The 25,266-nt window shown below is 37.0% G+C and overlaps 1 protein-coding gene across 2 annotated transcripts in view; it reads left to right on the top strand.

The window, feature by feature from the left end:
* Positions 1–25,266, top strand: part of edil3a (EGF-like repeats and discoidin I-like domains 3a) — a 186,401-nt gene that overhangs the window by 62,467 nt on the left and 98,668 nt on the right. For both annotated transcript variants that reach the window (XM_084414303.1, XM_084414304.1), the window contains one exon: positions 10,779–10,907. In XM_084414303.1, the coding sequence (XP_084270429.1) occupies positions 10,779–10,907 (129 nt within the window). The remainder of the gene's footprint in view (positions 1–10,778; positions 10,908–25,266) is intronic.

The raw sequence follows: 25,266 nt of genomic DNA on the forward strand, positions 1-25,266 counted from the left end.
GTTTGAGTGGAAAATCCTCCACCACGTAGTCCGACCCACACACCCACAGCGTGTGGTCCATAAACTCCAGGAAAGTCTGATCGAGATGTTCAAGGGAAAAGAAACTCCAGGACTTCAAAACACAACCATGAAATGACGACGACCAACAAACACTGAGGGAAAACACAGGGTTTAAATGAACTGGGACTAATGGGATAATTAACAGAACACAGGTGATGGGAATTTCTAATCAAACAGACAGGGAAAAACTAACAGGACTAAACCAAAATGACAAAGACAGGGGGAAACGAGTCACAAAAACTGAAAACACTGAAAAAGATTCAAAAACAGAACTCAAAACTTCAAACTGTCACAATATATGCATGTATGTATGTAATATATATATATATATATATATATATATATATATACACACACAGAACATAAATAATTACATTAGTGTTATCCACACAAATGTATAAAACTGGCAAATGTGTGTGCGTGTGTGTGTGTGTAGCTAAATCATCCTTCCCTAAATATATATATTTTTTAAATCCACAGAGCGGATGAACTTTAGATTTTTGTTTGGGATAGTTTTGATTGGTTTCAGATCTAAAGCTTACATATAATCTGGTATTATTTTGGATTATTTTATTTTCCACAATCCACAAGGGTTAGAACAGTGACCTCAATGGGTTCTTCAGTAGGGGCCTGGATTGATTTTAGACTTTTAAACCTAGAATTATGACCTGTTGATGCCAAAATTATACATTTCGTGGGGTTGGTAAGTACATTTAATGTACCTTTGTGCGTATGAACAACATCATTGGATTCAGTGATAAACACGTGGTGTGATGCTTGAATCAGTGCGCTCCTGCAGAATACTGTTCAATCAAGAGCCCCAGGCTGTCAGCTTAATAGCATGCTACATGTTTGATATAATTATATAGATTAAGTGAGATCAAAAGCACTATTATATAGGTAATCATTTAATCCCCCTCAAATGCATTTATTCCTGTTACAGCAGCCTTATCAAAAGCTATTTGCATGTTGTTGTCTTGCCAAGTTTGAGAGCAAGAGGAAAATGGGAAGCAGGTTTCTTTTTGTTGCTTGTGATTGCCCCCACATGTCTTGTTTTACTGTATGAACTCTGACTTGGCATTGAGACAAAGATTACAAACCATATACTGACTCATCTTTGCGTTTCAATGGAAGCGAAAAATTTAGCCGTATAAGCTCTTTGGACTGTACATATTCCACTGTACTTTCAGAGCTGCAATTGGTCAAATAAGTATGAATACAACTTCAGAAGTTAAAACACAATCTAAATATCAGATCCTTTTAGAACCATTTGTTTTATTTCTTAACAGCATCAATGTGCTTTTCACTTCTCCATTTTTTTGTTCAATTATGAATTTGATATGTACATTTCATATGCAGCTTGAGAGCATTCATCTTAGCCCACTGGGCCCTTATTAGTGTAGTTGCTATGGAGGAGTGTGTTGCATGAATAATACACTTTCTTCTTCCTCCTGGGGAGTTTGAGCGATGGAGCTAGTAACTGAAGCGAACATTAGTAATGCCATTATGTAACTAAAGGTGGGACCAAGTTCACCAGCCATTATTATGACCCCTCCATCTGACACTCACATGCTGAAAGCCCTCTTTTTTTAAAATGCCTTCCTTTGGCCCGAGCACAATTTTTGTAATTCAAGAAACAATATTCCTGCTATGCCTGGTAATTGTTAGCTTCAAACAGTTCACAATAATTTGAAGTGTTTACATTAAACGTGACCTTTTGAAAAGCTAGCATAGGATAAATACATGTTCTGTAAGCAGGTTAATAGCACAGCGTTTGCCATATAGGAGAAACAAAATGGCTGGAGAACCGCGGCTGACACATGTTAATCTGTCTTATGAAACACATAAAAATGTACATCCATCCATCTAATATAATCACCCGGCAACAGTACATCCTACTTTACCTGCATACATATAGTGTACATGCGTAAAACAAATATATATGGTATAGGAAATCTAATCTCGGCTGCATGATTGTTTATTTCATTGCAAAATGTAACTACTGTATATTGTCGACCATTTCTTTATATACAGTTTGATATATAGGCTATATGTCCAACTTTTTCTGGATACATACAGTATACTCGCATAGGGTGATATATACTACAGTATATAGCATATCTCAACTGCTTGATTGCTTGTATCGTCACAAAATGTAGATAATATTGCCCAGCTCTAATCTGCTAAATGTGACTATGAAGATATTACAAACATTATATATATTCACATCATGAAGTTGCTTTGAAACTCTGTGAAAAGTGTTGTTCAAAAACATTTGACTTGACTTATCTTGTGTGATTCATTCATTAATGTTGATATTCTTTCAAAAATGCAATTACGTCTCGCTAAAGGATTACAAAATCGGTGCACCCTAATCGGTTAGTCTATCCAAAGAAAACTGTTGCAGGAGTTTTCATTTGGCCATGTCTGTTCTTGTCAAGCTCTGCATTCTTGGAGGGATGTGAGTTGACAGGAGAGAATCTCCGGACTGTTCTTCTCCTGCCAGACTGCTATCATGTTGACATTTCCATGGCATTTCCTGGCTTCCTCTTACACCCTCACCCTCAATATCCGAAAGACTTTCCAAGGTGAGCTTGAACTTACTTTGGCTCCCTCAAGAGATTTCGCTCCCTTGGTGGAGACCTGGAGAGACGCTGATTAATATATTTTGCCTCTGTTCTGTTTTTTTACTTGAACTTGTAGTTGCATCCATTAAGTTTAGTCAGCATGTCTTGTCATATAAGAGCTGGTTGAACTCTGGAAATTAGAGAGAGGGCAGACGGCTCTAAAAGCTTTTCTCTGCCAGTCGTGGTTCTTAGTGGGAGAGGCGAGTGTACTGGGCAGGAGGCAGTGAACTGGTAGGAGGCTGATACTGCACTCCCCGTAAAGGATGAAGACAGAATTAGGCCATGTATGAGCTGTGTAAGCTCTTACCCTGCAAACTCTGTGAGCTGAACATCTCTTTAATGTGCCTGCATAGGCATTAATGTGAAGGTGTGGTTTTTCTGTGGTACAGTGATTCTTGATTAAGGAAACAGTGTTCTAAATTACAGTATTGTGACATTGCTTCACTACTGAGTGCATGTAAGATGTGCAACTCAAAGTTTGAAGACATAATTTAAACTGAATTGGCCGCGCCCCATAAAAATTTTAAATGAATGTCAATCTATCTATCTATCTATCTATCTATCTATCTATCTATCTATCTATCTATCTATCTATCTATCTATCTATCTATCTATCTATCTATCTATCTATCTATCTATCTATCTATCTATCTATCTATCTATCTATCTATCTATCTATCTATCTATCTGGTGGTGGTTGAGGAGAGATCCCCTGACATGATTGTAAAGCGCTTTGGGTGTACAGTAGTACATATGAAAGCGCTATATAAATGCCCGATTCTATTCTTCTTCTTCATCTATCTATCTATCTATCTATCTATCTATCTATCTATCTATCTATCTATCTATCTATCTATCTATCTATCTATCTATCTATCTATCTATCTATCTATCTATCTATCTATCTATCTGTCTGTCTGTCTGTAGCCTGTAGTCTGTCTGTATGTCTTCGTATTGTTCTATCTATCATTCTGTTGATCTATCTATCATTCTGTTGATCTATTCATCATTTAATCAATCTATGCATATAAACCTCTACACCTCCAGGCTTTTAAACTTTCAAACAAGGCTTTGCAAGCCACCATGCAATGTTTTCTTGATAAACACTTTGAATTTCAATTAGTTTCAGTTATTCTTCCTTACTTTCAAATCCGAATAGCAATTATACATCCTCTACATCCACTCTTCTCATTTTAAAATTGGGGTTTGAATTGCTATTAAATAAATTAATAAAGTTAATACATTCTCAATTAAATTATGAATGGTGCACAACCATGGAAAATAGATTGGGGTTGGAACATTGTATTTAAGTTTGTACTTTGAAAGAGTCATATTTAAATGTCACAAATTTGATTATTTGATTAGTTACCTATAAATATTGCAGACTATTATATTTGTAATTGATTATACATTGCAACATGTGTTTGTTTTAAAAGGTTCAAACTTTATTTCCTAGCTTAAATGAAAAAATAAAAATAAAATAAAAAATGGTATAGTTGATATAGCTATAGTGGAAAAAAAGGCTCTCTGGAGTCCCCAGCCTCATAAGATACATACAGGTCATGTGCACATGACCTCACTGTTGCTCTGCGCTGGTGCTTTGCTTGATTTGGCTTTACTGGAAGTCTGATTTGAGCTCCAGCTGCCCGCCTGCTCACCTCTCTACCTCCCAAATGCTCGGCTCAATCTGCTCATGATAACTCAGACATGGAGGCTGTCTGAGCCCCTCTAACCTCCATCACCTTCACCCTGGAGAGCATTTGAGGGGACTCTAATTAAAACACCTACTTCCTCTGGATGTCAAGGTACAATTATCCAGTGGGCTGTTTGTTTTATGTGATGCTCTATAGATGGTTCGGTGTGTAATTATCTTAGATGGATTGCTTTATTTAGTGACAGCTTTATTTGCATGAACCTCACAGAAGTCAGATATTGGTGATCCAATCGATGGCTGAAAGGTTTGTGCAGTAAAAACCTGCACAGGTTCAGACGTCAACACTGTAATTATCATAATCCAACCAAGTGATCACCATATCTCCATATTAATGTATTACAATTTCCATACCATCTCAGTGACATTACCCACAATCTGCATAAATGAATACATTAGAGAGTGTAACACATTTGGGTTGCTTACCTCTCTCACTTCAATAAGGTTTGAGTTGATTCGTATAAGTGAGCAACTAAAATGAATTCTCTTTTGGGAATTTAGACGGAAGCGTCCGTCAGAGAGTGATTAATTGTTCAGGAAACATCGGGCGCTTTGCTGTGTTTAACCACCACTGAGGATTTACTATTCTGCATTGGAGCCGGGCTCATCTGATAGATTGGCTTCCATTGTGACTTGTCGGAAAATCGGGATGCGTGAGCCAGCCAACATCAATTACTTTCCTGCCACAAGCACAAGCCTCCCAACAACGGCTGACATTCTTGTTGATCCCCCTGACTTGCACCACAAAAGGAAACAGCACAGAGGACAAAGCTTTGTTTCATCGGCCACAATGCCTGGCGATGTCTCTCAGGAACGTGTGCAAATGGGGCATACGTCCCCCTCCTTCCTTTCTTTCGCTACCGTTTCTTCTCCTCATACTGTCTCTCTCCAACCCTGTCTTGCTCTCCCTCTTCTTACTTCCATCTCTCTGGAGGTAGAGAGGGGGCTGTCACAAAGCTTTGTGCGGTTATAGATCGTCATGTCAGAATGCAGGCTTAGCTGTCACCCTCTCCTTCAGGATGCAGAGGACTTTTAATAGAGTTCTGGCAAGGTTATTACATGATGTGTCCCTTTAATTAGCTACTACTCTCATTATAGCTTATAAGATACAGTGCTGGAATTCACAAATGGTGATAGGGTTACCTTCTGTGGCACATATCTTCTTTTGTTGTATAAAATGTATAAAACCAGCAGAAAAAAAGAGTGATTTACACTATACAATTGAAAAGTTTTAAGTCTCTAACTATTTCCTAAAATAACTCTTTTCTATTTCATTATATTTTATAATGAAATTTATTCCAAAGCTGAATTTTCAGCAGCCATTACCCCAGTCTTCAGGGTCATGTGATCCCTATAAAATGTTATTTTACATCATTATTTTCAAAATGACTTAGTATCGTCGATGTTGAAAACGGTTGTGCTGATTAATATTTTTGTTGAAACTTTTTTGATTATTATTATTTAATTTTTTTCAGGATTCTTTGATTAATGGAAACTTCAAAAGAACAGCATTTATTAACTATATACACTCACCTAAAGGATTATTAGGAACACCATACTAATACTGTGTTTGACCCCCTTTCGCCTTCAGAACTGCCTTAATTCTACGTGGCATTGATTCAACAAGGTGCTGAAAGCATTCTTTAGAAATGTTGGCCCATATTGATAGGATAGCATCTTGCAGTTGATGGAGATTTGTGGGATGCACATCCAGGGCATGAAGCTCCCGTTCCACCACATCCCAAAGATGCTCTATTGGGTTGAGATCTGGTGACTGTGGGGGCCATTTTAGTACATTGTCATGTTCAAGAAACCAATTTGAAATGATTCGAGCTTTGTGACATGGTGCATTATCCTGCTGGAAGTAGCCATCAGAGGATGGGTACATGGTGGTCATAAAGGGATGGACATGGTCAGAAACAATGCTCAGGTAGGCCGTGGCATTTAAACGATGCCCAATTGGCACTAAGGGGCCTAAAGTGTGCCAAAAAAACATCCCCCACACCATTACACCACCACCACCAGCCTGCACAGTGGTAACAAGGCATGATGGATCCATGTTCTCATTCTGTTTACGCCAAATTCTGACTCTACCATCTGAATGTCTCAACAGAAATCGAGACTCATCAGACCAGGCAACATTTTTCCAGTCTTCAACTGTCCAATTTTGGTGAGCTCGTGCAAATTGTAGCCTCTTTTTCCTATTTGTAGCGGAGATGAGTGGTACCCGGTGGGATCTTCTGCTGTTGTAGCCCATCCGCCTCAAGGTTGTGCGTGTTGTGGCTTCACAAATGCTTTGCTGCATACCTCGGTTGTAACGAGTGGTTATTTCAGTCCAAGTTGCTCTTCTATCAGCTTGAATCAGTTGGCCCATTCTCCTCTGACCTCTAGCATCAACAAGGCATTTTCGCCCACAGGACTGCCGCATACTGGATGTTTTTCCCTTTTCACACCATTCTTTGTAAACCCTAGAAATGGTTGTGCGTGAAAATCCCAGTAACTGAGCAGATTGTGAAATACTCAGACCGGCCCGTCTGGCACCAACAACCATGCCACGCTCAAAATTGCTTAAATCACCTTTCTTTCCCATTCTGACATTCAGTTTGGAGTTCAGGAGATTGTCTTGACCAGGACCACACCCCTAAATGCATTGAAGCAACTGCCATGTGATTGGTTGATTAGATAATTGCATTAATGAGAAATTGAACAGGTGTTCCTAATAATCCTTTAGGTGAGTGTAAGTGTCTTTATGTAAATTTTGATCAATTTAGTTAATCCTTACTGAATAAAAGTATTCATTTATTTAAAAAAATACTTACTGACCCCAAATTTTTGAATGGTAGTGTAATATCCTTTGGTTTTGCATGTACAATCAAAATTTTGAAAAGTGTCATCCAGAGCTCTTCTGCTTAGGACCCTATTTATACAATTTACATTTTGTCGGTCTTTGCACTTAAGAGCACATTGATCATATCTCTGTAATACATCTCTCTACTCCACCCATGCCCTCTTGCAGAACTTGCGACTGATATTTTGAAAGATTAAGCTGACTGCCCTGCAATTTCATCTAGGAACTTTTGACAGCATGCAACCCGATGCAGGCACTCTAATGTTTTAAACATCAGTATGGTATTGATAGGCCATGAGATATGGGCCCTCTAGGGGTTCTTATGAGCTTGACTTGCTTGCAAATGCAGGAATTGTGAAGACTAAAAGATTAGAAGCTACTCCAGAACAACCAGTCCATTGTCTGAATGTTGTTTTTAAAAGCTCTTAGTGAAATCAGCATTTTGATTGGTCAATCATGATGTCACAAGGTTGTTGTTGTTTTTTGTTTTTTTTTCAAGGTGATAGATAAAATCAAAGTGGTTTTCCATCTCAAACCATTAAGAACCAATATAGTATGAAACCAGCGGTGGTTTCTTCATTAGGGCGATTGGGCGACGCACCACCAAAGTGTGAAAGGGACTTTTTCAATCACAATCTCATTCAACCACAGAGTTACGCTAGCAGTCACTCACTGTTGTTCTGCCTCTGGATATAGTCCAATCAGCGCCAAGTCACGTTCTGTGGAGTACCGCCTCTTTTTGGGCGATTTCACTATGGCCGAAAATCGCCCAGAGTGTTCCCATAGACTTACATTCAAAGATTTTTTTTTTTCGAACTGCAGGCACTGCAATGCATTCTCTATGCGTTCCGGGAGGGCTCGCACTAACGTGCTTTCGTCATCACACGTAAACTTCACTTGTGCAGCGATTGGTTGAAACAAATATACCTCTAATAATATTTAGCCATAAGCTGAAGTGACATCCAATAATTTCCTCAGTGCATAACTTACATTTCACGGACATAATTATTCTCCATCTGTAAATGTTAGAAAGTCAATATTTCCAGCTTGTTGTCATGAGCTAAACTTCCGTGAACGAGCGCCACCGCGTGCATGCGCGCCGAACAGACGGAGCGCAATAGAATAGGAGCGCAATTATTCGGATTAAAATATACATTAGCACTAAATTATAAATATATTTAGCTAAAATATTTGTTGTTGAATATTTGTTGTTGTTGGTGAACATAAATCTGCTAGAGAATTTCAAACCTACATGTGTATTTTTATGATATTAGCTTTGTTTTTATTTTTTATTTTTTATTTTAAGTTTAGTAAATTTAACTACTTCTTTAAAAAGCATTATTTTGTTTTTAGATTGTAATGTTGCAATGTTAGAATGTAATGTGATTTGACCCCTTTTTTGGATAGACTGCAGATAGACAGCAAGGTTTCACTATGTTTGTTTTTATAACCTTCAATATGAACATTGTTTGTAGGACAATATTGATCAGGATATTAAATATAAAAAAAAAAAAAAATTTAATATAGTTTTTTTTTTTTATTCAAATAGAAAAATAATAATTAAATACTCAGATTAGCCTATACCATACATCGCCATTTAGCCCAAAAATTCAGATTTATTTGGCAATTGGCTATTTCCCAACCCTACCGGCTGAAGTTTTAGCTAAACTTTAGGCTAATGATAGCTACATTATCACTGTTAAATTGTTATTTAACAATTAGCCTACATTCAGTCCTGAATTAATAATTCAGTTTGTTGCGCCCCCCCCCCCCCCCCCCCCAATTTTTTTTAGCACCAGCCGCCACTGTATGAAACTCTCATCACTCGTTCAAGTCAAATGAAATCAAGTCAAGTCACTTTTCACAACACAAAATTAGCTTTACAAAAAATATTGCCCCAAGTGAGCACACCAATAAAATAAAAAATATATATGTTTGACCATTTGATCACTTTCAGTGTTATTTACCCTGTTGTTGCTAATTTTATTCATCAATTGAGCTTTTAATTGCAATTTTAAGATTATTTTCCCCCCTTTACTTTAATTGATTATGTTAGTTGATAGTTCTTGTCCACGTTTTGAGGTTTGTTTGTGGCAAGGTTTTAAAATACATAAAATACATTTATAATGGTACGATTTCAAATAAATGGTGTTCTTTTGTACTTTCTCTTTATCAAATAATCCTTAAAAAGTGGTATCCACAAAAACAGCATGACTGGTTTCAACATTGATAATAATAAGAAATGTTCAATGATTCTTGAGCAGCAAATCAGCATATTATAATGATTTCTGAAGGATCATGTTACACTGAAGTAATAAATGCTGAAAATTCAACTTTGCCATCACAGGAATAAATTATATTTTAAAATGTATTAAACAGTTATTTTAAATTGTAGTATTATTTATTAATGTTTGTACTGTATTTGTTATGTATTTTTTATTTGTATATTCAAAATAAATGCAACCTTAATGAGGAAGAAACATCTTTCAAAATCATTTAAAAAATCTTACTGACCCCCGACATTCCCATATAAATAGATAAATATTACACACACTATATAGTTTATATTGAACAAAATAAAATAAGGTTAAGCTTTATTTTAATGTGTAATTGTTACAGTGTAATTATGTATTTAAGTACTGTGTAATATTAAGTAACTACATAGGGTTAGGGTAGGATTAGGGTTTGGTTGAGTGCTATTTGCATGTAATTATGCATAATTTACTGTTATTACTATGGTAAGTACATGTAACATATGTAACAAAGACACTGTAAAATAAAGTGTTACCTAAAATAATTTATATTTATGTTTTGCATACAATTTGCACAGAAAATATTAACTTAAATATTTAAGTTGGTAATTGTTATATTGCTGGAATCATGACATCTTTACTTTCAAGTTCACCCTGGAGATTTACAAAAAAAAAAAAAAAAGTATTGGAATCTGATTCCAAAAAGTCTGTAAATCACCTCATATTTTACAGCGTAAAAGAGGGAAAACAAACTCAAGTGGAAACAGAATCAGCTGGGGGAGACAATCCTCCTGCCAAGGCACATTACATTAAATGTACATATGCAACATATTATCTACTTACCTAATATATGTCACATCTGTCATACTTTCACTGAATCAGTCAATTACTTATAATGTCATTAAACTGACATCTTGTCAAATAGCATTGCTCTATAACCTTACCTTGACCTTTTCACATACTCATATAATTTGATTAATTTCTTCTCCGATTTAACTCTCTGACGGATTGTAGCGAGTGAGTGAAATGCCAGATCTCTCTCTCTCTCTCTCTCTTTCTCTGTCTGTGTGTTGACACAGAGGTAATGCAGTGCCCATGATATCCTTTATCCCTCAAGTGCTTGAGATCCAAGCGCTTACACTGCAAGCCATGTTATAAACTGCTGATGTCTGTTTCTAACCCATCTGTTCATCTAAACCATTATGTGGGTTGTGAAAACTTGCATACATACATTTTTTTTTAAAAGTCAGTCTGCTTATTTATATTTGTCTGTATTACAGGACCCTGTCATCCAAACCCTTGTCACAATGGAGGCACCTGTGAAATCAGTGAAACGTTCAGGGGCGACACATTCATTGGATACGTCTGCAAGTGCCCATCAGGCTTTAACGGAATCCATTGCCAACACAGTAAGTTCATACAGTAACTTATACAACGCTGTTGGGGTGGGAGGGTTGTTCGATGACTACTGCAGCTGCATTCAGTTGTTATATTGTGCTCCACTTTTTCTGAACACATGAATGCATGTTATGTAAACATGCCTACTTCCCTATCAAAAGCTAGTCTCTATGCTGCATTCATATGATATGGGAGAACATCTTTTTTTGACCGATTGTGAAGCATGGGTGGCAAGTGTCAGATTTATCAAATTTTCACTTCTAAATTCTTGTGTCGTATCGTGTTGTGCCTAGGCGTGTCGTGGACAAGAAACATGTCAGACTACATGTTGCTTCCCGACCAATCATCACTTGCTGTTTTTAACGACATACGTGATGTCATCGAGAAGGCGGAACTAGCAAATGACTTCCGGAAACAAGAGTGTAAACAAACAATGGCTACCAAAGCGGCGTGCTAGCTTAAAGGGTTAGTTCACCCAAAAATGAAAATTCTGTCAGTAATTACTCACCCTCATGTTGTTCCAACCGCGTAAGACCTTCGTTCATCTTCGGAACACAAATTAAGCTATTTTTGATGAAATCTGAGCCATGTTTCACTCCTCCATAGGCTTCTATGTGACCGAAACTTGCTGGCCCAGAAAAGTTATTAAAGAGATCGTTAATATAGTCCAAGTGACTCCAGTGGCTCAATCTTAAGTATATCAAGCGACGAGAATACTTTTTGTGCGCAAAAACAAACAAAAATAACGACTTTATTCCACTATTCATTTCCTTCTCTCTCGACCTCTAGTTGGTTCGCGTAGTGTTTTTGCGCAGCGCGTCTGTGTTACACGTCACCACGTAGGCTCACTATTGGTCGACGCCGGTCATGTGTGTGTTGCGTGATGACGTGCAACACAGACGCACAGCGCAAAAACACTACGAGGCCCAGAGGGAAGGAAATGAAAAGTGGAATAAAGTCGTTATTTTTGTTTGTTTTTGTGCACAAAAAGTATTCTCGTCGCATGATAAACTTAATGTAGTGCCACTGTAGTTACTTGGACTATTTTAACGATGTTTTAATAACTATTCTGGGCCGGTGAGTTTCGGTCACACTGGAAGCCTATGGAGGAGTCAAAATTCTGTCAGATTTCATAAAAAATATCTTAATTTGTGTTCCGAAGATGAACGAAAGACTTACATGGTTGGAACAACATGAGGGTGAGTAATTACTGACAGAATTTTCATTTTTGGGTGAACTAACCCTTTAATGCTAATTCCAGTACTCACCGGGTTGCTGTAGTTCGCCAGCATTCATCTCTTTTCACTCTGTTGTGGTAGTCCCTCAAGGAAACATTATAGTTGCATTAGTATTGCTGCAGTAGTATTGTTTCAATAGTTCCACAAACCTTTCCGCCATTGGATAATTCCACCCAGCAGCACAAATACCATCTCTTTTTCATTTCATCATATTTGAAAGCTGTGTACGGAAGAGCTTCTGTGCTCCTATTGGTCAACATCACAGATGTGACGTAACCTTTCGTGGAGTACCGAAAAAAAAACATGCTTTTTTTTTTCTTTCTGTAGTTATTTTATTAGATGTCAAAAACTAATCGAATCCTTACGTTACATTCTGCATGTGATTTCATATTTAGTTTTCAAGTCAAATGATTTAAGATTGAGGGAAAAACACATGCCTTGCATTCAAATACTTAAGCAGTATGTGAAAAGAGTAGCACAGTATTCAGAAAAAAGTAACCGGATGACATACTACTTCCTCTGAGATTCTGAAATGTGCATCAAGTGGACACTTTACTATCTCATGAGGCCATGGGAGATGACATTTTACTGTCAAACAGTTAATGTAAGCCATTTCATATGCAGAAAATTATATTTCCTCTTATTATTAAACAGTATTTCATTGGTAGTGTCATATTAACAAATATCACATTCATTAAGCAGAGTTTAGAGTTTATTTTACAGGCCTAATATAATTTATAATTTATATATATTTACATCCACTCAAATGCAAGTGCACACACATTGCTTTTTGCTGTGATTACGGCAAACAAAGGCAGATGTTATTGCCTGATTTATGTTCAGTTGTGTTTTTTTTTTTTTTTTTTTTTTCCTCTGCTGAACATATGGTCAGAAGCTGTCTTATATTTTGCCACTCCAGCAGAAAAAAGGCAGAAAAATCAACATTTACTCTTGCATATTAAGTGTGTATGATTGTGTGTGGATACAAGCTGGAAGACAAACCAGAGATGAAAAGGGATTTGAATATAAGCTCCTTAACTGTTCTACTGCTGTAACTCATAGTGTCTCTGTCTTACTCCTTAATCTTAAAATTATCTCAGTAATAATTGTTTAATCCAGGGGTTCCTTTCTATTGTCTATTGATTTTGCGATTTGCATGGGGTCAATGTGTGGAAACCATTTTGCTGTGTTGCTTGTGTGTCATTGAGTTTTTTTTTTTATTAGTTTTTTTTAAATATGTTTTATACTATTTTGTGTGGTTTTTTATATTGGTTTTATTATATTTTTATTTCAGTTTTGAGGGGGGAAATGTCAAATGGTAACAGAAAAAAGTGAAGAAGAGAGAATATTTAACATTGTTACCTAACTGATGTTTCTGCTTAGCAGTCAGTTTGAGAAGCGTGTCACTGGTTAAGGGCTACCCATGTAGCAAACCATGTAGCAAAATTATGCAACAAAATATCAATAATAAAAAAAAAAAAAAAAAAATTCATGTTAACAAGTTTATATATAAAAAAGACTAAATTCTGTGAAATAATTTTCATGATTTTTCCTGCATGGATGTGTGGCCAGATTAATAGTGATCAACACATCTACAGTAACAAAGTTCATTTTAACCTGTTAAGCTGCAACCCCACTTTTGAAAAATCCCCAGAAATGACATACCCAAACTGAAACACATACAGTTCATGAACCCTTTGTACTAAAAGCACAAGTATGATCTCATTTGAAAGCTGACACCTGGCAGTTTATTGTAAATGTAGAATTAATTATTGTCATAATGAAAAGAATTGTTATAAATAGCTTCAAAGTTTTGTAAAGTTATTAGAAATTATTTTTTATGAAACATCCTCATGAAAATAAAATTGAAGTTGGCACTGGAGCAATCTAGAAATGCATTATAGCTAAAGCCACATGTCTAAACATTTTATGTTTAAAATCTGAAGATAATAAGTCCAAAACTCTGGATTTAGTTCAATGTTTTTCAAGACCATGTCAAATGACTTTATTTTTAACGTCCTGGAATGTCACATGATCATGGCTCTTCTTCATGTTCCATATATGGACTATTATTGTGCATGTAGCGCCCTCAGGCTGTTGGTATGAATTAAAAACACAGTAAATCAGAGTCCCAAACGCTCATAAAGATTACATCGACGCATTTGGGTATAAATTCAATAAATATTATTCCTGTCTATAGAAATATGATGTAAATCTATGAGAATCTATCAATATTTCTCCAAATCTGCACATTTTTGAGCTAAAGCCCTGAGGCACGTTGTTTTGTGTATCGCTGTCATGACGACAGCACGGAGTTTTTTATGAATGAAAGCGGCTGACGCGCATAATTCATATTAAAGGTATCGACTCATTTTTTCATTTCATAACTCCTGACACAAATTAAGACATAACTGTCACTATGAGTTTCTCAGAATACAATAGTGGTTAAATACTGAAACTTGAGTATTATATCTTTTTAATTATGTATAGTTTGTCAAGGTATAACATTAAATCTGATAGTAATTTTGAATTAAATAAATAAATAACGCTTCAGTGCGCGGGCGCACTGGCAACGCTTACAGTCATGACAGTTTCATATTGTGTCCATGCCCAACCATTGTTCAAGATTTGCTGCATTAATGTCCACAATCATCTTGTTTTTGTTAGTGGTGGTTCTAGCTTGGATGGTGCACTGTGTGAACCCCCCACTTACCCCTCTCACCCCCCTTACAAAATTTGTAAAAAATAAAAATAAAAAACTACAATGCAGAACACACAAAATTGGAGTGACAGATTCACACATACCATGCATAGAACAAATAAAATAAAAATAAAAACTCATACAACATGCATAACAATATGCAAAACACCATGTTTGACTGTAATGTTGTCATATTTCTGTTTTTAAATACACTTCAGTAAAAAAAAAAAAAGCTAAATTGTTAAACCGTTGTTATGATCACAATTTTGTAATGTCTAAACATAAATCTTAATGAAAAAATCCATTGAGTTATGCTCTGCAGCCATCTAAAAAATGCCATTTTCTATAAATGTATATATTGAAATAATTACAAATTTAGGAAAATAAATAAATAAAGAAATACCATAGATCCCCCAAATCTGCACAACTGTACAGTAAATACATGAATAAAGTGAGTTATATATATATATATATTTTTTTTTTTATAACATTATGTTACAAAATCAAGCTAGTTGAACAGAAAAAGGAATATTGTTGCCCTATGTGTAATTACATAGCAAGCAACGTGGCATAAAGTATTAGCCTATTTTATTATATGCATAATATTACTCATGACGCAATGAATGATGTGTATACATACCTTTATTTTTTGCATACGTCCGCTCTTCATTCTCCTAATTTAGGCTCCCCAGCTGGACGTAAAAAAGTTGGGTGTAATATCTACGCTGGGTTTAGCTACGTCCAACCTTCCGATAAAGATTTACACCTGTTGCACCAACTAATGGTACATTTACATGACAACAATATGCTTAAAACTGAGACGTTTTTCCTTTGAGTTTTCCACGTACAGACGACACCATTGTCAAAACGATCCCAGTTCACATGGATCTGCAAAAACGACTAAAAACACTGTATTCTGCTGCCAGGCCATTAGATGGCGATGAAGCACTATAGACTGAACACACTTGTGCATGCTGTCATCATAGATATCATATATAAACGCTAGATGTCTTATGGCGCAGTCACTTCCGGCATCATCGTTCGGCCATCTTGTGACAGTGCTCTGTGCATTAAGGTGAATGATCAGCACGCACACAAATCCTCTTATCTCGCTGAAATCTTGACGGATTTACAAACGGTTTGGTTTCTTACAAACGTTATTAACGTGGCTATAATTCCGAATGCTTGAAAATGTATGTTATAATTTTTCATATGTATGCAGTGTATGTATGCAGTGTCATAACTACATCTCTGACGTTTATAACAAACCAAACCGTTTGAAAATCGGTAGAAAAATGAGCAAGTTATGGTTATTTAAAAGTACATGCACCATTGAAGTAGTGAGCGAGTACACTGTCGCAAGATGGCCGCCACGTGCGGACGTCGACCTCCATTGGCCAGCAGTGCGCACGAGACATCTAGCCTTTATATATGATATCTATGGCTGTGATCATATCTTCAGAGATTTGCTTTGTTTACAGGCAGATCGTTTTCAAAAACTTCCGCTATAAAACCCGATTTCAAAAGTTTGCGTTTTCAGGCTCCCAAAACGCTGTTGTTGTGTAAACGAACAGCCAAAATGCATAAAAACGGTGTCGTGTAAACAGCCCCTAAAAACTGTGACCAGGCGGCAACTGCGCATGGACACTCTGATGCATTATAGCCTACCGCAGTATTTAGTTAAAGTTGGGAATTGTTCCTGCTTATTAAAAGTGTGAGAGAACTATATATAAGCCTACTGCAAATGTCTAAAGTGCTCATTCTGATTTCTGAATACAGATTTTTATTCATTTGTTTAAGGTATGTGTTTACAACCTAATTCACTTTGTCTGTCAATTTGAATTTAAGTCTAGATTAAGTCTAGAACACACTTGCCCGAAAAAAAGTGCGGGAAAGAGTTTACATTTTATTGAAAGCGAGGGGGTCATGTCTTCCACATCCCCCACGTGTTCTACGCCCATATGTTATGTGTTAGATATTATTGTTTTTGTTAGTAACTTAATTTAAATGATTTACTGGTTGGCTAAAAATCAATTGCTATGAAATATTATTTCCAAGCACGTCCCTCCAAGCAAGATGATGCATGGTATACAATTTCTGTGACCAATAATCCTAGATATTTCCAACATAATTACATACAGAAATGTTGTGTTAGGTCATTTACCTGTGTCGGCAGAGTGTATTGAGACACATCCGTGATCCGTGATACTGTAATCTTGTCTGTGTTGGAAAACACTTTTTTCAGAATAATTTCTCTTAAGCTTGTGTATGTTTTTAGATGAAGCTGTAAAATTCAGCAATCTCATGCTCCCTTTGTGTTTTATATAATGCCCACTAGGAGGTGTTTTAGGTATGTTTTCTTTGATTGTTTTCCCTAAAGATATACTTTGTGATTGAAAATGAAAGTAAAAGATTGACGGTCCAAAAAAGATTTAGTCTCAGACGTACGCTAGGTCCAGATGGTGCAACAGGTATTACTTCTACGCAGGACTTAAAACGGATTTTTCGTCCAGACTAGTATTAAAACCAGGTGTACGTCTATATGGTGCAACCAGCCCCTGGTGGCTTAGACCTTTTTTCTAATCCATAATTTCAATTTGTGCTGATTTAGAACTTCTCCCGCTTTCCCTACTGACGTCACCTCACTGGACGTCCCAAGGTGACGTAAATCAACCCCCTCTACTCCTTACTTTTTCGCGGCCGCCCCCGTGCGTTCCCCCGCAAGATGCCAACCTGGGCAGCTGCCCATGTCGGCCATGCCTAAATCCGCCCTGACCGAAGTAGTCATTAATAAGTTGAGAAAAATGTTCCATGTCAATTGCTCCGACAAGATTCGCCGACCACAGTGCATTTAAAGCATTAGCCACTGACTGAGCCCTCTCACTATCATCCATATCCATTACAAAACAGGCATATATCAATGAAATATTGAACTAAAAGCTTGAAAATGTGTTTACTTTTTGTGTATTCAGAGCATGCTTCCATGAGACCACAATGCGCCACAGCGTGGGGTGTTTTTACCGAAACACGTTATTGTGACTGTTTAGACTCATGCCATTGGAATAACAACGATCGTCGAGAAACGAGCAGAGAAAACATCATTGTATCATGGATTATTAAAACAAAGAAAGATTTAAGAAGGTAAACCTTTTAGAAAACATACAAATAAAGATAATTTTATATGTAAATAATGATGTTGACTAATTATTCTAGTATTCTATTAAAATTATATGTTTGTATATAAATGATATATTCTATTATAACTGCAATAGATTAGGATGCAAGCATTTGTTATGGCTGCTGTTGGACGAGATTCATGATAATGGCAGATGGGGCACAGGTGAGGGGATCACGATGGCCAAGGGTGCATTTGGGCAGGAGCTAGTAAACATTGCAATGGGTGTCCAAAGATGTGGGAGTTAGGAAAAAAGTTAGGAAAGGATTATATTATAGTAGTGGAAAGAGGAAACAGTAAACTGTTTTGCATATAACCTGCAGTTTCTCCAATGCCAAGTTCTTCCATCAAAATACAATAACAATTTGTTTGACCAAACATGGCTGTTTGACATTTTAGTATAATTGAAGGTATTGTTTAGATCAGTGACTCATTTGTTTTATGTAAAGTTTTAGACACTTGAAATTTACCAGGTTTCTGTGTGTTTACAAGATGTCCATTCCTTGTGCATAGTCATAAACATTCAGCAGAAGACAAACATTTCTTTGAAAGAAGACTGCATGTCTTATCAAAGCCAACTTTGAAAGACTGTCATCAGCCTTGTGTGATTACCTTCAGTTAAGCTGAGTAAAGCTCTGCTCCGTCAGTACGTTTGTTAAGTCTCAAAACAACTAAAGGTCTACAATGAGATCCAATTTCTTTTCTACTCGTTGAAATGGATTGGCACATATACAGTATCTAAAGACATTAGGTAACCAAATCTAGTTTCTGGGTAATTCCTGCAATTAAATGATAAAAGGAAAGTGATAATAGAGCCCCAAGAATGACAGCTTAGTGGGCTTTGTTGCAGCCATGAGCAGTCTTTGTAATTGCTGACAGGCTTAATAGGACTGATAAAATTGAGTTACTGGGATTTTATCAGCAAGAATAAACCCTGTTCTGAATGCTGGTCCTTTGTTACGAATGGAAATGACATTGGAGTCAGTGTGGAAATGAAAGAAAAAAAAAAGCACTTTCAGGGAAGCATGAAACATGAAAATAAATCTATATTACCTCAGGTTAATTGGCAAACAACAAAACCCAAAACAGCCACACAACTTTCCCTAAAATACATAATGGTGCTGCCTTGTGTTTTAGTGGCTGGTCTGCTCTGTTCTTGAGGTAATTGATTTGATTTTGACTTAGGCACATTCAGTACAGCTGCAAGCAACAATTAACATTACACAGTAGATATATTTAAAGAAGTAGACATTAAACCAGATGCTATTTTAACTAAACAAATAAAAAATAGTGACTTCTGAGTCTTTGATTGACATATCGAGCAAAGTTCCAGATTTTGCTTACTTTTTGCGGTTGAACTTGTGAAAGTTGTTCTAAGGAGTCTAAGGAGTTGCATTTTCAGGCGACCTTGAGTGTCCAGAAAGGCGCCAAATAAATAAAATGTATTATTATTATTATTATTATTATTATTATTATTTTAATTTAATTTATATTTTGCTAATTTAACTTTCAACATTTTATTCAGAATTAAGTATTTAATAAATTAGAACAAATATTTTTTGGGGATAATTCATTTTCGTGTTATTAGGATCTATAAATGTAGCAAAATTATACTCAATCATGTTCAATTAGCAAAATCATCACAATTAAACTAAACCATCACAGGAACATTCACAGTTCTTAGTTAAACATCGTGCTGTAATCTAAACATGTTCTGTTCGTACCCAGAATGATATAAGACGTTGTAGCAATCCACTTTTAGCTAATGTGATTTCATTTTCCAGCATGTCACAGGTATTTTCAGGCTACATATAAAGACATGGCTCATTTGAACTGTGAGCATCAAGAACAGTTTCACAGCTTTGCACATTATCTTTAGCATGGCCAGCCAATGTAACCTTGCTATTTAGAGCATTCAGGATCAACAGTACTGGACAAAGAAGATAATAATCCCTGTTTCATCGGCATTGTTATGGATTGAAATGTTGAGGTCTGATTCAATTACTGGATGGTACCTACAATATGTAGGCCTATAGTCAGTCGGCCATTATCACAAAATATATCCTAATGGGGTTTATTAAACAACTAGCAGAGAGGTTGTGTGTTACAGTGATTGTATCTTGTATAAGGGGTGTTCTTTGGCTCAGTGGGAAGCAGATTAACCTTACAGATAATGACCGGCTGAGTCTACACTGTCTCGCTCATTACATGGCTTGCCAAATAAATAAATGGCCATGAAATATTGATTTGAAGTGTTTAAATATTTTTTATTATACAAAATATATTTGACCACAAAAGACAGTGATTGAGCAATCAGGATCAAGTATCCCGGGGAGACGTATAAGCAGTATGTTTGGATGAATTACTGAATTACTCTTGGATGGCTGTAATACTGCTCACAAATGTACAAATTTCTTTCTGTACCTCACAGCTCTGACCTAAAGGGATAGTTCACCCAAAAATGAAACATTTTGTCATTATTTATTCACCCTCATGATGTTCATAGATATTTTGAAAAATGTCTTACGGTGTTGTTGTCTATAAATTGCGCCTGACGCTAGAGGCTGCGGTCTTTTAGCGTCTTTGTTAGCGTGCTCGCCTCCCATGCTGTTTGAATCCCTTTCGGAGTGGTTCGAGTTGGACCAGTGGGGTTACATCGGTGCCATGACCTTGATGGAAATGAGGTTTGGGGCGTGAGTGTAACGGAGGCCAGCTAGTAGGAGCTGTGCGAGTAAACCTCACTCCCCTGGCCTCAAGAGGCGCACTAGCGACAGACACTAGAGACTGCAGTCTTTAGCTGCTTTGTTAGTCTGCCCATCTCCCTTGGTGGAGACTCTGGTGTGAATCCCTCCCGGAGCGGTGCGAGTAGGACCAGTGGGGTTACATTGGTGCCGTGACCCGTATGGGAGTGAGGTTTAGGGGATGAGTATAATGGAGGCCAGCTATTAAGACCTGTGTGAGTAAACCTCAAACCCCTGGCCTCAAAAGGCACACTAGTTACTGATGCTAAAGGCTGCAGTCTTGTTAACGTGCTTCGAATTCTGTAAAACTTTTCCCTTAGTTAGTGTCCTGTTTCTGTGAAATCCCATGGATGACGAGACCCACTGGTGGTTAGCTCTATTACCATAATCATTATTATTGGTGAAATCCAGCTTGAATCTCTGCTGTGTTGTCATTACTGGAATGATGGGCTGCCATGCTCCCACTGTGTCAATGGGCAGATTGGCAGGCCAACCGGGAATGGAGAGCGAATGGCCAATTATTATAATGGCATGTCTCGACAAGCTATTGGCAGGCAGAGAAGCATGTGGATATTGTCAGGCTGGAAAAGGAAGAGAGGGGAATCAGCACATTTTGTATTACTGGTATTAGTTCTAATGCTAATAAGCCCCAAATTGTGTCTTTGAACTACAAGCCTTTGATGTGATATGACACATAGTGCATTGTTCATGTCATCACTGAAAGCTCTTTGTATACAAATTGTGTTTACTTTGCACCAGCCAGTTGTCATTCTCACTTGTGCAAGCCTAAACAGTCCTCCTGACCGCCACTGTTTAGAACAGTAAACATTACAATGTCATGATAAACATTATTAATATTATTCCATTCATCTGTGTGCTATTATCCAGGCAAGATTCCTGTGACAAGAAACCACCAGCAGTCTCTCTTTCTTCATAATTGATAATGTTTGTTTTCTTAGTTCCCATTTTTTAATTATTATTATTTTTTTAGGTAGAAACAAAGCAACCAACATGTAGTGTTGTGTAGCTGGAGCACACACGCGCGCGCACGCACGCACGCACGCACACACACACACACACACACACACACACACACACACACACACACACACACACACACACACACACACACACACACACACACACACATTTTATATACTTTATTTGATTTCACATTACAAGTCATATTTCATTAGGAATCAAATGTTTTGAATAATCCAACAGACTAAAGCAAATCAGCACATTGTGATGGATTATACAGTTCTAAGGATACAGGAAGCATCACCTTTTCCAAATAAACATGCTTCCTATAGGCCTTTTCAGAATGTTTGTAAACAATAGGCACCGAGTAACTTCCGGGTGGCAGAATGCGAGCGGCTTCCACTGACTAACTGAAGAGATCCAGCCGGTGACTGCAACAGTTACACAGTTAAAAACGTTGTTGATCAAAGTTGAAACGATGATGAAAACGTGTTGTGTTTGGGGTTGCGCTGCCAGATATACAGCAAAAGGTGTAGGGGTTTCATCGATTTCCTGTGGGTAAGGAGGTTATAGCGAGTGGACGTCGTGTCGTCAAAAGTAGGAAATCTTAACGATCCCCTAAATGATATGATTCATCCAACGTTTACATTTCTGCTGCCAACCCTGCTTGCCCTTCAACTCTGCTTCGTGTATTCTCAAAACAGTCCATCTACAAAATCACAGCAGAGCATTTATCTTCTGCCGGGGAAATTCGAGACTAATATTAGTAAACTTGTCTCTTTTGAAGATCAGACTCATTGCCAGTCACTGCCTGAAGTAAAAGAGTGCTGCCCACTCTCACGCATTCACCGTGAGACTCACGCAATTGTCACTTTTCACACGCTCTCACGCCACACATCCATTTTCTCACGCACTTACCGAAATGTATATTCCTCATACATAATATCGACCAATCAGTGTTTTTCATCTGCGCAAAGGTCGATATAACAGCTGGAGAACAATTGTCACATAACATTTACCTCAGGAAAGCCATTTAATGACTATGATAGGCTATATAGCACGTTATTTTGGCTAGAAAAAAGAGCTATAGAGAGTATTTAGCTAATTATGTGTAGGCCTACTATATCACATATTTATTATATTTTTTACTTATATCATTAAACACAGTTGTTATTATGATTAAAAAAAATGCATTATATTTAATAAAATGTTTTATTTTTATTACATTTTTACTGTCGATGGTGGGCCTCCCTTCCAAGCAATTTACTAGCGTTGCCATAGGAACGCTTCGGCTTTTGCCACCCGGAAGAACGTCTATTACTGTGTGTGACGTCATGGTGAATTGTCGTATAGTTGCTGAGATTGAACAGTACTTTGCCAACTGTTTGGCCCCTGTTTTAGAAATCCCCCCAATGCAAAGTCCACGGATCGCCAGCCTAAACACACACACACACACACACACACACACACACACACACACACACACACACACACACAAAAACTTAAAATAAATAAATAGCTTTAATCATCATATGCATGGTTAGGATGGGTAAGGTTAAGTAACTGGTTAGGTTTAGTGCATTTGTACAATGCAAATTGAAGTGATCTACACATACATGAAAAAAGTGAAAAAAACACAGGGTCAGTTTTTAAATAATTTAAGAATATAAAAAATTATGGAATAAGAATAATGAATAAGAAAAAAAGAAATTAAGAAAAAGAAGGAAAAGGATGTAAAATATATGTATTTTTAGTCTGAGCTTAAATGCGGCTACTGTTAAGACACTGTAATGTTTTTTTGTTTTTTTATTATTATAACATGAATGACCATAAACTAGATTTTCTGGTCTCCACTGTTATGCATAATACAATTAATGATCACTTTGTTCTGTTTCTTTCAAGGTTTTTCAAGCTGAAGAGTTTTAGCATGCAGAACTGTACTTTCAGTTTGACTCCTAATGATTGAAGTTTGTGTTTGCAGAAAGTTCATCAAATCCAATACAAGATATATCTTGCCAAGTCTGTGGGATATATCACATGGTCTGACCAAAGGCCAAAAACATATTTTAAGAAGTGCATATAAGAAAAGATAATAAAGCAAGGTTAAAAAGCTCAAGCAGGGGCATCTTGAGTGGGCTGGACTACACTTAGGCTAAAACTCAAAAGACGGCAACACTTTTATATCTGAGCAAGAAGTCTGCTGGGTGATTTAATTTGTACTTTGATCAATAAGCAATCTTCGGTTTCTTACGAAATAGTCCAGCTGTTACAGCGACTGAATTGGATTGAGGGAACATGTGCAAGGTTTTTGGACCTGATCTGTATTTGATTAAATATTGACAGACACTTGTGTGGCTTGTTTTCTTGGCTGCCTGGTGGGTTTAAAAGAAAATATAGCAGTCTGTCCGTAGAGAATATTCATGAATATGTTTTTAGACAGTTTGCAGATGATGTCGAGATAATACCAGATCATGCCGCATCTCGGTCTCAAAAGCATTAAAATTATCTTGGCTAATTCTACACAAATACAAACAACATGTTCTGTAAATACACTTTAAAGTTTAAGTTAAGCAGATGCAATCAGTATCTTTGCTTTTTAATCTTTAAATCTTAATCTTACATTTTTTCATTTAATCTTATCATCCTTTATAGCATAAATTGGGGCGATATAATATAATTATACTGTGCCTTATGCATTACTGTTGATTTTCTGAGCCACATCTGCCAGAATGTGTGGGAATGTTTACCTGGATCCACATTTATATTGCTCGCGACTGAGAGCATACGGAGTGGAGATATGCAGGCATGTCTGTGAGAGTTTGTCCTCACAGAGCTCTCAGCTCAGCCTCCACCTCCTTACCTGCTCAGAGATCGACTCAAACTGCTCCCTCTGCTCTGCTAATAAATAGGAGCATGCCTGTAGGCACCACTCTGAGGGACAGAGAGAAGGGGGATGTGTGTGCGTGTCTGTCTGTCTGTGTCACTGTGTACTTTTTTACTGGCTGTTCAGAAAATCCAAAGGGTACCATTATTACCAGACGTTCTTTAAAGGTGAAGTGTGTAATTTTTTCAATGTTAAAATACTTTCTCCTATGTCAGCCTAATAAGCAGAGACAACTATAAAACTATAAATAAGTTTATACTAATTTCACAGATTAAGTGAAATTGTCTTAATTATTTATTTTTTTAAAGCCATCAGCCTGCATTATTCCTTGTGAAAATGTACAATACCCTAGCCTGACGTCATCATACTCAGATTCTAGTCAGAATATCGACAAATGCCTTGATCGCGGTTCTCTGTTCCTCTTTTCAAATTAATGAGCTGTCGATATCTTCTATAACAGACGCGATGGCGGAATGATGTTTTATAAACAAAGTTCGGGAGGAGCACGTTCAAATAATCAATCCAATCAACTTGTCATCAAACAATTACCATGTCTACCCTATCAGCATGAGAGGAAGCATATATTTATTCACTCTGTCAACTCACCTAACATTCCTTGACAGTTTTCAGCATCCCTCCACTCACTCTTG

The sequence above is a fragment of the Rutilus rutilus genome (genome assembly GCF_951802725.1).
Source record: "Rutilus rutilus genome assembly, chromosome: 7".
Classification (NCBI taxonomy): Eukaryota; Metazoa; Chordata; class Actinopteri; order Cypriniformes; family Leuciscidae; genus Rutilus; species Rutilus rutilus.